The sequence below is a fragment of the Zootoca vivipara genome, chromosome 2 (genome assembly GCF_965207765.1).
Source record: "Zootoca vivipara chromosome 2, rZooViv2.hap1.1, whole genome shotgun sequence".
Taxonomy (NCBI): Eukaryota; Metazoa; Chordata; class Lepidosauria; order Squamata; family Lacertidae; genus Zootoca; species Zootoca vivipara.
Window position 1 is genome coordinate 72,652,219 of NC_142584.1, and position 13,567 is coordinate 72,665,785.

The 13,567-nt window shown below is 42.4% G+C and overlaps 1 protein-coding gene across 1 annotated transcript in view; it reads left to right on the top strand.

Annotated features, from left to right (window-relative positions):
• Positions 1–13,567, top strand: part of STAB1 (stabilin 1) — a 101,880-nt gene that overhangs the window by 69,509 nt on the left and 18,804 nt on the right. Inside the window, exons 46-56 of the mRNA XM_035106132.3 lie at positions 783–830; positions 1,450–1,533; positions 2,270–2,416; positions 3,580–3,717; positions 4,725–4,784; positions 5,391–5,567; positions 5,660–5,746; positions 6,331–6,480; positions 10,493–10,552; positions 10,693–10,909; positions 12,881–13,030. Coding sequence (XP_034962023.2) covers positions 783–830; positions 1,450–1,533; positions 2,270–2,416; positions 3,580–3,717; positions 4,725–4,784; positions 5,391–5,567; positions 5,660–5,746; positions 6,331–6,480; positions 10,493–10,552; positions 10,693–10,909; positions 12,881–13,030 — 1,318 coding nt within the window. The remainder of the gene's footprint in view (positions 1–782; positions 831–1,449; positions 1,534–2,269; positions 2,417–3,579; positions 3,718–4,724; positions 4,785–5,390; positions 5,568–5,659; positions 5,747–6,330; positions 6,481–10,492; positions 10,553–10,692; positions 10,910–12,880; positions 13,031–13,567) is intronic.

Consider the following 13,567-nt stretch of genomic DNA (forward strand, 5'->3'; position numbering starts at 1 on the left):
AAATATAGCAGTACAGTTCTGGCCGTAGATTAGTTGGGGATTAATTTTAAAGAAACTGAAGAAAAAGATTGCTGGTTGAGGAGCTTGTAGTTAAAATACAGATATTACCTAGAATTGTTCAAATCCTACCATTATAAATACTACCCAAAAGGCTTTTCTCTTCTGCAAAAGGGATGGGATTATCTCAAATACAGTGGTACCTTGGGTTACAAACACCTCGGGTTGCAAACACTTCAGGTTACAGACTCCGCTATTCCAGAAATAGTGCCTCGGGTTAAGAACTTTACCTCAGGATGATAACAGAAATCGCACAGCGGTGGCACGGCGACAGCGGGAGGCCCCATTAACGAAAGTGGTACCTCAGGTTAAGAACGGCGCTCCGGAGCGAATTAAGTTCGTAACCAGAGGTACCACTGTACCTCTTTGGACTAGTAGAGCCTTTGGGGGACTTGGAGTTGAGAGCAAGTTCACTCTGCAGGCAGGACACTGCAGTTCATTTTTGATTGTCAGATGCATGTGGGACCAGTTCCTTGATCAATTCTCTGGCCAAACAATTCAAGGCAACTGGAAAATTCAAGCCCAGAACATATGTCACAAGTCTTATCATGGGATTATTTTCACAAACCATTCCCATTTCATTATTGTACTCCTGTTATTGTGTGAAGTAGGGTATAAATGTTCTTTCTTCATTTGGATGTGAAGGATAAGGTTGTTTTTTTTAAAAAAATGAAAAAGCAGAGCCTTGTCATTAATATTAGATGGTTTTTAATTTTATTTTTTAGGAGCTCGCTAGAAGACAAGCTGCATCTAAATTCGTTAAGTATATCAACGTAAGCATCAACATCCTCTAAAAGAGAGTGAGCCTTGAATTTAGAGGGCCCCTTGTGTCACTTACACTGATGCAGGTTTAGGTTTATTAAGAGTGTGTGTGTGTTTGTGTTTGTGTGTGTGTATTGCTTCCCACTATAAAAAAAGTCTCAAAGCAACTTACAACCAAAATTAACAAAATATAATGATGAACATAATCACATAATGACATAAATGTGATTAAAACAGATTCATCAGTGTAATAGCATGTCATTGGTGGCGTCCAAATGCTCAGGTAGACCAAAATGTATTTGCTGACACCAAAAGGATGACAAGATTGCAGATGGGCAGGACTCCCTGGGGAGAGCAATCCATATACAGGGGGCTATTAGAAGTCCCTTAGATTTCTGCCAATTCTCACTCTCACATGCTACCCTACACCATTCTAGAGAGTCCCACTCACTTCAGGAGTGGACTTTGGGGTGGGTGGTGGTAAAAGGAGCTGCATCAGAATGAAGAACATTGGAAATGTCCAGCGACGTGAGCAGAGTCCTGTTTCATCTTTTCTGAGCAGTGTTTTCTTGCATAAATCATGTTGTGCTGCTGTGTGTGTTAATCTCTGGACATGTTTTTGTGGCATAGCAATTTGACACTGTTGAATTGACGGGACCTGGACCGTTCACTGTTTTTGTCCCACATGCTGATTACATAAAGAACAGCACCACGGTAAGAAACACCTTTCTGGTTGCATTTGAAAGCCTATTGTTCTGCTTATCAGTCTGTGCATGTCTTCTCTGGGTTTCTTTAGAGCTAGTTTAATACAGGGATAGGCAATGTGGCCCTCAGCCATTGCATGCCAACAGTGCCCAAAGCCCACCTCTCTTTCTTTCTTTCTTTCTTTCTTTCTTTCTTTCTTTCTTTCTTTCTTTCTTTCTCCCTCCCTCCCTCCCTCCCTCCCTCCCTCCCTCCCTCCCTCCCTCCCTGGCATTAAAATCACCCCTTCTAACTAGAAAAGGTAAAATCCTTAGAAACCACCCCGCTTCAGTTAAACCTGAGTGTTTGCTATCTAATCTAAGCAACTTTCATTTATATGAATCTAAATTTCTGCTGCATGTATAGGTTTGATTCAGTTCTCTTCAATGTATTAGTGATTATATTGTGATTGGCTGTCTTCCATATATATATATATATATATATATATATATATATATATATATATGAGAAGAATTAGGGAAGACAGCCAATGAAGAATGAAGAAGAATGAAGACTTATGGAACTATTCCTTATAGGGAATAGTTCCATAAGTGTTCATTCTTCTGTTTCTTGAATGAGAACAAGTTTTCTCAGTAGGTGAAGTGTCAAATTAATATTTGATTCGGGCATCCCATTCTCCTCAGCTAGCTTTAGTGCTTTGGAAAGGTGCTGAGCCCATGCCTGACTTGTATAACCCCGTTTTCTTCAGTTTTCAGAATGGGAAAAGAAGGGTTTCGTCAAGTATTTGCTTAACAATCACATAGTCGTCTGCAACCAGTTACGGTCAGAAGACTTGCAGTTGCAAAGTTCCATCACAGCTGTATCTGGACTCAAAATAAAGGTGTCCATGAAAGAGGTATGTGCCATGTTATTCAGTACGTGGGCAGAGCAATGGGTGTGCCTCTTACCCTTTGTACAACAGGCTACCTTCCAGCCATGTAAGTGCTTCCTATACACATACTCACATCCAGCCAGGCAAGATGCATTCGTATAAATCAAGGACACATCCCAGGCACACAAGAGTGTGGAGCAGGGTTTAAGTAGAATCCCAAGGGTTGGATAGGAAGGTCTGAAAGGTCTCATTTGAGGCCCCTGGTCCCTATTCTTTTCATAAAGGTACCTCTTGGTAAGAAACCTAACAAACTTCAGAAAGATGGGTGCAGGGTTCTTTGTTCTGGGGCACTGTTGAAGTTGATCCTTGTTTGCTTTGTTTTGTACAATTATATTAGTTTGAAAATGGCATGCATTGAAGAAGGGTCCCTAGGGAAGTAACATGTAACATTTCAGAAGGATGGAGGCCAGGGGCTAGGGAGTTATGGACACTTTCCAGCCAGGCAAAAACACTTGAGGGTGCAAAGTGGGACCAGTGTGGCCTGGGAAGAGTCCTGGGGGCCTGATAAGAGAGGCCTGGAGGGTCATATTTGGCCCCTAGGCCTGCGATTGTAAGAACATAAGAAGAACCTGCTAGATCAGGCCAATGGCCCATTTGTCCAACATCCTATTGTGGCCAAGCTGATACCTGTGGGAAACCTGATAGCCTTCTCCTCCATGAATTCAATCCTCTTTTAAAGCCATCCCTCCATCCCATGGGAGCAAGGTTCCCTACTACCGCTTTGCAATGTTGCCCATAAATTTCTGAAAAGTTTTTAGCTATACCCAGCTTGAGTAGTGGAAGGCAGGGACTGTGAGAACACGGTTGTATGTATCCAGTGGAAGGTCCATACCCTAGTTGGTAGAGCATCTGCTTTGCATGCTGAAGGTCCCTGGTGTGTCCAGGTAGGGTTGGGAAAGACTCCATCTGAAACCCTAAAGAGCTGCTGCCAGTCAGTGTAAGCAATGCTGGGTTAAATGGACCAATAGTCAAGCCTAAAACATCTATCAAGACAAACCTACAATAATTTACTCTATCTTGCGACTGTAGCCCATCCCTCACTGGTGATCATCACTCAAGAACAAAAAGGCTTTGTACATGAGAAGGTGTGTCTTACTGGGAATGTGTATTATGTCCCTTTTTCTCAGAACAGCGTGTATTTAAATGATGAAGCAAAGATAATTGAGAGTGACATTATGGGAAACAATGGTGTCCTACATTTCATTGACAAGATCTTAATCCCAGATGACCTGCAGAATATAAACATTTCATCCAACCTATCACAGGTATGTCTAAAATTATAAAGGGTTGAAATGACTCATTAATTTTTATACTCTGTATTTTTTAAAAAACAAACAAACACAATGTAACACAACGCAACACAACACAACGGGTTTTATGGTTAAATATAAAACCTTGCACTTGCTCTAATATAAAAAATAAAATAAATACCAGCATTGATGTAAATCGGTCAAAGGCACACCCAAGGTAATTTGTATGCCTTGGCAATGTATGTGAGCCCAACTTGCCCCTTTCTGTTACACAATTGTTTGATTTGCATTCCTATGTTGTACAGAAGCATTTCTAGCTTTGCATATGAAATCTCTTACCTGGTGGAAGAAAGTTTTATAAATATTGGAATGATGCATTTCACAGTTAGTATGTCTGACCAGAATAGTAGTACAGTGGTACCTCGGTTTAAGTACACAATTGGTTCCGGAAGTCTGTACTTAACCTGAAGCGAACTTTCCCATTGAAAGTACCGTAATGGAAAGTGGATTAATCCGTTCCAGACGGGTCTGCGAGTACTTAAACTGAAGCTTACTTAACCTGAAGCGAACTTTCCCATTGAAAGTAATGGAAAGTGGATTAATCCGTTCCAGACAGGTCCGCAGAGTACTCAACCTGAAGAGTACTTAACCCGAAGTATGAGTGTAATTGGTTCTGGAAGTCCGTACTTAACCTGAAGCAAACTTCCCCATTGAAAGTAATGGAAAGTGAATTAATCCATTCCAGACAGATCCGCGGAGTACTTAAACTGAAAGTACTCAAACTGAAGCGTACTTAAACCGAGGTACGACTGTATATTGATTAACTGCATTGATGATTGGCAGAAATCATAACTTGCTGCTGTTTTAAGGAGTATGAATGTCTGTGTATTGGGTGATTTCTCTTCAGTCTTCATTATAATGGACATAAAGCAACCCCCTGGGTGTGGCAATGCATTTGGGTTTCATCTTCCATGATACAGAGACTTCGTTTCTAATAACTGCATCTTTTTGTTGCTTTCCAGAAAATCATCACAGAGGTTGCAGATGCTTATGGATACAAAATCTTCAGCAAGCTTCTAGTGGTAATTTTTTTAAAAAAATCTGTAGTCCTTAAAATGAAACATTTATCTCTAATAAAAATACAAAAAAGTTAACTTTCAGATTCAGTTCAGAATTTATTTCAGAGTTTACTCCCTCCAATCTAGGCTTGGTGTTACATTCAAAGGATTGTGCAGTATATTTCTTACTTTTAAATATGGAACATGTTATGTATTCAGTGGTCTGTGTTTGCCTGAGCTTGAGTCTGGACTAAGGATTCTGAGCCCCTGTGTTCTGATTCCATACATGTCCAATCACAGAACATTTCAGGAATTGGGCCTCTGCCATTGGCCCTTAAAATCTGAGTCGTGATTCGCAGTTTGGAAGTTTAGACAGCCAATCATGTTGGAAGTGGGCGTGGCCCAGGCCTTCAGAAATGTATATAAGCAGTTGCTTTGCCCCTGTTTCCCAGTTATGTAGTTCAGTAAAGGTTCTTATTGTTATCACTGTGTCTTACCTCATGGGAACCCACCTACACTTCAAAACATTCTTTTGTTTCTGATGGCTAGTTTCACACAAGTAATTTATGATTGATACTGTGTGTATGGCATTTTGATGTGCATACACTTTGCTGTATTGTCTCTGTGCAGGAGGCAGGACTTCTTAATCTGGTTAACAGTACCTTGCACCAGCCCTTCACAATGTTGTGGCCTACAGATGCAGCATTTAATTCTCTCCCTGAGGATATGCAAAAATGGTTGTATCATAGAGAACACCGGAGCAAGTTGGCTGCTTATCTCAAAGGACACATGATCAGGGACACGCTGGTAAGTTGATAGTGTTTTGTTTTTTTTCTAAGCCACCCTTCTGAATTTATTTTTGAAGTTGTCTTAGAATCATTACTTTTGTGTGTGTCTAGTTATCGGGTTCCAGGCTGATGAATACTCATGGTTTAAGAACGATGCATGGATCACTCATCTCATTTGGCTGCAGCAAGACAAGTGCCGTAAGTCAATGTTTATCTGAACTAAATGTTGTGTATGTAGGGGTGGACTGCTCAAGTGGGTCAGCTAGGGATTGAATTGGTGACTCTTTAGTCTTTCAGGTCTTCCCACAAAGTGCTTTCCTGTCTACATGCAGCTTTGGTGTGTGTGTGGCAATTCTGAGTAGGTAAAACATCAGGAAGAGAATGAATTGGAGAGGTCCTCTTCTCCTGTCTCCCCTCTTCTACTCCCATTGGCAGCTTTCAAGATGTTGTGAGACTCCAACTGTCATCAGTGCCAGACCAGCATAGCCGATAGTCAGGGGTGATGGGAATTGCAGTCCTCAAACATCTGGAGGGCGAAAGGTTAGCTGTGCCTGGTCTAGATCTTGATAGGGCTGCTCTACCTTTTTTTTTTTTTTTTTTTGCATAGAAGGGGAATTTTGGTCAGTTAATTTTTTTTGCCTTGGCATGTGATCAGGCGATCAGGCATGAAAGTCTAAGGTGCCAGTAAGTTTCAAGAAGTGGATGAAGGCAGGGATGAATTTCACATAGTGGCTTGAACCGAGCACCTCCTGATATGCTTCTCTTGTTTTCCTTCCTTGCAGGGGGAAATTCTGGTGAACAATGGCAATTCAAGGATTGTACAGCAGTTAATGAAATTTAATGGTGGGATTGCTTATGGTATTGACCAGGTGCTGGAACCTCCAGACTTGGGATCCCGCTGTGATGAGTTTCGCAATGTTGAGCATCCATCGGTGAGTGTCAATTTCCACATGCTTGTTGATTTCTATAACCTTCCTCCTTTACAAATCCCCCCAAAATTTAAGAGTCTCTTCTGGGAAAGTGCCAACTTTAAAAAAAAATTACAGTGGAGCCTCAATTGTCGAACGTAATCCGTTCTGGAAGACCGTTTGACTCCCAAAACATTTGACAACCGAAGCACAATTGATGGTTGGCAAAATCCATTGAAAAAATTGAGAAACGTGCCTTGGAAACCATTTGTAAACGAAAGCATTCGCTTCCGGGTTGTTGGCGTTCAGGTTCTGAATTGTTCAGCTTTTGAAGCATTCGACAATCAAGGTTCCACTGTATTTTAATATTTTATTTGGTTTCAAGATTCACAATTACATTTTAACACTCGATAATTATAATCCTACTCATGATCAGCTAAATGTACTATGAGATAGCAAAAGAGATAATTAATCTGTGGAGACCCCAATGAGCAGAACAGAACAGAAAAATACAAGTAGGATCCTATAGTCCCCCTTCCCCCACCCCACTGTTACACAAATGAAAATAAAATGAAAACAATACAGTGATGCCTCGCAAGATGAAATTAATTCATTCCGCAAGTCGTTTCGTATTGCGAAAAATTTGTCTTGCGAAGCGTGGTTTCCCATAGGGGAAAAAATGCAAAAAAATGCAAAAAAAAATCGTCTTGCAAAGCACGGCCATAGAAAAATTCGTCTTGCGAGTCACCAAAAAAAATCGCGAACTCCTTTCGTCTTGCGAGGTTTTCATTGCGCGAGGCATTAGTCTTGCAAGGTACCACTGTATTGTATAAATACTAACTATAACATCTCCCTGTAAAGTATGCTCTTTGCACAAAGCTTTGTGACCAAAATACTTTAGAACAGACTCAAACACATGATAAAAGCCCACCAGAAATCAGCTGCCCAGGGCCTGGTCCTTAGAGCTCCTGAGCTTTGGGTAAAGCCTGAACTGGAACAGCTCCAGACTCTGATGAACTGAAACACATAAAACACAGCCTGGATTCCCTAACATTACACACCCAGTCCTCAGGGAGGAGCTACAAGGCAAAGAAGGACTGCGTTCACATAGCAGTTTATTCCATCTTTATGATAACTGTTAATTTCCACATTATATTTAGGGTTGTCATATTTTGAAGAGCAAAAAAGAGGACACATTTGCCGACTTCTACTTTTAACTATGGATCGACATGATGACTCATTTTAAATGGACATGTCCTAGAAAAAGAGGATATATGGCAAGTTTCACACAATGTAAAAGCCACTTCCAGAACTATCGTGGCATACAGTGCATGTTTAGCATTCTTTTCCATATTGTTTGGAAATGGATTTTTTCTGGAAGCAAATAACATGGAAATCTGCCCTATATTTACAGCAGTTCTAGAAATGGCATTTTATGTTATATGAAAGCTCAGTTATAATGCAGAACAAAACGGGAATGTCATGAAAATGGAATAAACTGCCATATGAATGGCAGTGTTCATTCATATGCCAAAGTGTTCTCAGCCCAACAATTGTGTATGTGTGTGTGTGTGTTTGTGTGACAGGGAGGGAGAGAAATTTGCAGCTGAGAATTTGTTAGAAAGTGCTTAACTCATCCCGTTTGCAAAGGCCGCCCTGCCAGCCATTTTAAGCCTGGTTCCCACCCCCTCACCTGTACTTGGAAGCCAGAAGCCCAGAAGACTGGAGGAAAAAGTCTTTGAGGAGAGAATTGCCAGATGTGTGGTGGATTAAACACATCAGGCAAAATTCACCTAACTAGCTCTGTCAGTGGAAGTACTGCACACGGACTTCAGCTGGCGCAACAGGGCTCCCCCCCCCCCAAATGGCTCCAGAGGAGTCAGGAGAATTCCCAGAACAGTGTACAGGGGGAGGAGAGGAGGGTTCCATCTGGGAAGCTGCAATGTTTGCACAGATGGAAGGACTGGAAGAGCATAATGTTGAATTCCACCTCCGTTCTGCCCACTGATTACTTCATCAGCCCTATTTAATTGAATACAAACCATTTTGAGCCTTCTGCTTCCCTTCCTTTGAGGATTTTGGGCATCCTTCCACGGGAAGAACCTGGCATAGACTTATGCAACAAAGGAATGTATAGCTGCACTTTCACCCCAATTTTGAATTGGATATTTTTTATCCAAATTAGGGTAAGTTACACCAGAAAATTTCCAGATGCCCTAGAGCAGGAACGTCCAACTCCAAAGAGGCTGTGATCTACCCATTGTCATTGCCAGGAGTTGTTGAGCTTATTTTAGGGGAGAGTTCACCAGGGTTGTTGAGCTTTTTTGCTTTTGGGGGGGATTGATAGCAACCACCCAGGCAATCACTTTATTTTATACCGCGATCAACCATAGACACACCACGATCGACCTGTTGTACATGCCTGCCCTTTTGTCATATAGTAATTTAGTCGTGTCCGACTCTTCGCGACCCCATGGACCAGAGCACACCAGGGACTTCTGTCTTCCACTGCCTCCCGCAGTTTGGTCAGACTCATGTTCGTAGCTTTGAGAACACTGTCCAACCATCTCGTCCTCTGTCGTCCCCTTCTCCTAGTGCCCTTAATCTTTCCCAATCAGGGTATTTTCCAGGGAGTCTTCACTTCTCATGAGGTGGCCAAAGTATTGGAGCCTCAGCTTCACGATCTGTCCTTCCAGTGAGCACTCACGGCTGATTTCCTTCAGAATGGATAGGTTTTATCTTCTTGCGGTCCACGGGACTCTCAAGAGTCTCCTCCAGCACCATAATTCAAAAGTATCAATTCTTCGGCGATCAGCCTTTTTTTTGGTCCAGCTCTCACTTCCATACATCACTACTGGGAAATCCATAGCTTTAACTATACGGACCTTTCTCCCATTAAGCAGGCGTCTTTTAATTTCGTGACTGCTGTCACCATCTGCAGTGATCATGGAACCCAAGAAAGTAAAATTTCTCACTGCCTCCATTTCTTCCCCTTCTATTTGCCAGGAGGGGATGAGACCAGTGGCCATGATCTTAGTTTTTTTGATGTTGAGCTCCAGACCATATTTTGCGCTCTCCTCTTTCACCCTCATTAAAAGGTTCTTTAATTCCTCCTCACTTTCTGCCATCAAGGTTGTGTCATCAGCATATCTGAGGTTGTTGATATTTCTTCTGGCAATCTTAATTCCAGCTTGGGATTCATCCAGTCCAGCCTTTCGCATGATGAATTCTGCATATAAGTTAAATAAGCAGGGAGACAATATATAGCCTTGTCGTACTCCTTTCCCAATTTTGAACCAATCAGTTATTCCATATCCAATCCAGTTCTAACTGTAACTTCTTGTCCCACACAGAGATTTCTCAGGAGACAGATGAGGTGATCAGGCACTCCCATTTCTTTAAGAACTTGCCATAGTTTGCTGTGGTCGACACAGTCAAATGCTTTTGCGTAGTCAATGAAGCAGAAGTAGATGTTTTTCTGGAACTCTCTAGCTTTCTCCATAATCCAGCGCATGTTTGCAATTTGGTCTCTGGTTCCTCTGCCCTTTCGAAATCCAGCTTGGGAGTTCTCGGTCCACATACTGCTTAAGCCTGCCTTGTAGAATTTTAAGCATAACCTTGCTAGCATGTGAAATGAGCGCAATTGTGCGGTAGTTGGAGCATTCTTTGGCACCTGCCCTAGAGTGATATAATTTGGCATGTTTGTTTTACTTGTGTTAAGGAAACACAACTCAAAGCTTCCAGTCTTGTCTAATATTGTACAGTATTTGCAATTGGCCTTCATTTCTTAATTTTTTTTTATTATCGTTATATTTCTTACCTGCCCTTCACCATGAAGTCCCATAATGACCTGATGAAATGGAAAGATTTTCCATGAAAAAATCAACCACTAGTGAACTTGAAAAAGGGCCATACTGGCAGTTACACCTGCAGTCATTGCTGGTGAGACGAACTCTGCTTAATAGAATCAGATTGATGACTTTTAATTATAACCTTTGTGGACCTTTTCTCCTCTTCCTGCTTCTCTTCCTCTCAGGCTTCTGTTTGCGGTTCCTGTGATAGTTTGCGTCCTTGTTTCGGTACCGCAAAAGACGGGGTAAGTTGAACATGGTTCCATCTAAATTAAAATGTACTAAGCCTGTTATATATATCACAGTAGATATTTGGCATGCATTTCTACCCTAAGGAATAGATTCCAATCAAGGGCAAATAAAAGTTTGTTGTTTTTCCTTACAGGGAGAGACCCAGTCTTGTTACTATTATGAAGATGGATTTCCTGCTCGTCCACGATACCCCTTTTCTGAAAGAGGGTCTCCCTGGTTGTATCGTTCACGTGGGCTGAACAGATGGCACCCACTTTCAAGGCCCTTGGTGAAGGGGTGCAGGAGAACATGCTTTGCCATTGAGTGGGTACCTCAGTGCTGTCCAAACCACTATGGGAAAGATTGTCAGGGTAAGAGATCTTAGTTGTCTGTCTGCAGGGGAATTATATACTTGTGGTTTTTTTCCTTCTTTCTTGGTGATCATAGTGATTATTTCAGCCAATAAAAACAACACAAGACTGTTCATCATAGTTTTCCTTTTTATATGGGAAAGATTCCCCATGGTGTCCTGTTGAGCTCTTTTTAGATTTACATGTCTTAGGAAGTAGCCCTCATAACTGCAAGCAGGAGCCAGTTCAGATACTCCTTTGCAACCTGTTTGTGTAGTATGATGGATTCACTTGCTTTTCCCCGCTTACAAATGTTGAAAAAATTCCTTTATTCCAACAGCCCTTACAACATACTTCTTTGCCTTGAATGGTCTGTGTCCCCCACCATCCCTTTCAAAATGATAGACTTCCTTTTTAAGTGACTTAGTGCAGGCATCCCCAAACTGCGGCCCTCCAGATGTTTTGGCCTACAACTCCCATGATCCCTAGCTAACAGGACCAGTGGTCAGGGATGATGGGAATTGTAGTACAAAACATCTGGAGGGCCGAAGTTTGGGGATGACTGACTTAGTGTATGTTCCACTTTGCCATAACATGTATACCTGAAGGAGCGTCTCCACCCCCATCGTTCAGCCCGGACACTGAGGTCCAGTGCCAAGGGCCTTCTGGCGGTTCCCTCCCTGCAAAAAGTGAGGTTACAGGGAACCAGGCAGAGGGCCTTCTCGGTAGTGGTGTCTGCCCTGTGGAACACCCTCCCATCAGATGTCAAATAAATAAACAACTATATGACATTTAGAAGACATCTGAAGGCAGCCCTGTTTAAGGAAGTTTTTAATGACTGATGTTTTAATGTATTTTTAACCTTCTGTTGGAAGCTGCCCAGAGTGGTTGGGGAAACCCAGCCAGATGGGCATTGGTAGAAATAATAAATCATCATCATCATCATTCAGGAATTTCTTGTAATCAGCCACCTGGCAATGAATAAATGCTGGAGTGCCATGGGCCATGATTGATTTAAATGAGTGAAGGCAAATGACTCTTACTTGCAGCAAAATCTTAAGCCTGTATATTCAGAAGCAAGTCCCAATGAGTTAAATGGGACTTATTCCCTAGTTAGTGTGCTTCAGATATGATAGCCCCGAACATACATTTAGCTTATTATTTTTTTTTCTTCTGATGACAGAAAGTTGACCCAGCTGGAGAAGACTTGAAAACCTAAGATTGCTGCTTGTTCCACTATATGTAGGAAAAAAGGCATAAATAATTCCCCCCCCCCAGTTTTTTCTAGCTTCATTATGTAACAGTATGATACAAATTCTCCTGAAGAAGATATGGCTGTGTACACACTCCTGTTTATTCTGCATCCAGCATGCTTCCACCGCTGGTTTGGGAAGCAGTGTACAGACATCATTAGCTATAATTTGTATCTATCCTGTCATTTCTTATGAAATACTGCATTTTGATGTGTTTCCTTCCCCATACCAACTTCGATCAGAATTGAGAAAAAGAATGACCTAGCTGCATTTTAAGCCAATGATGTGTATGCATCCATTGTAATCCGTAGTGCTCATATTATACAGTACATTCACTGGCAAATGATAGGCTTATTAGATCTTGATCATTATTAGTTAAGTGCCCAAAATAATTGTTCAGCACTGCACAAAATGTTAAAACCATACAGATCATGCTTTTAGACTTACAGTCCAAAGGTAAAGACCAAGAGATGTTAGGGAGGAAAGGAAAGGGGAGTAAAATGCAAGGAAGGTGAATCCTACTACTTTCACCTTGCAGTTCAATTGCATATGGATGTGCTTCTACTGTTCTAAGACATTAGAGAAAAGTTAATGGTTTGGTAATTAGGCTGGTGTCTTTTTAAGGAGGCTGCTAACTTGAGCAATAAGGCTTCTGTTCAAGAGTGATTATCAAAATGGTTATGGATGCTTAGTAAGAATGCCTTCTGTTGGATAACATTCAATGTGTCCTGCCTTTCAGTGTGTCCTGGAGGGCTTAAGGAACCATGCAGCAATCATGGTACCTGTAACGATGGGCAGCAAGGCTCGGGATGGTGCACCTGCAGTAAGGCCTTCATTGGGAGAGCTTGCGAGAACTGTGCCCCAGGCCACTATGGACCAGAGTGCAAAGGTACATCTTTGTTTTCAAAGACAGCAAGAGCCAGTACCGTGTTTCTCATATTATAAGTCATGTCTTATATTAATTTTTTCTTCAAAAAAACACGACATGGCTTATTTTTGAGGGATGTCTTATTTTTTAATAAAGTGCACGCGGGCGCTGTTTGCCGGGCTTGTCAAGCCCAGCAAACAGCGCCCGCCGATCTTCGGTGACAGGCAGGGGTGGGCGGAGAGCGGAGAACGATCTCCGCTTCCACCCCACCCCCGCCTGTCACACAGCACAGGTCGGCGGGCGCTGTTTGCCGGGCTTGTCAAGCCCACCTAGGAGCGCTCGCCGATCTTCGGTGACAGGCGGGGATGGGGGGAGAGCGGAGAACGATCTCCGCTTCTCCCCCACCCCCGCCTGTCACACAGGACAGGTCCGAAGATCGGCGGGCGCTGTTTGCCGGGCTTGTCAAGCCCAGCAAACAGCGCCCGCCGATCTTCGGTGACAGGCGGGGGTGGGCGGAGAGCGGAGAACGATCTCCGCTTCCCCCCCACCCCCGCCTGT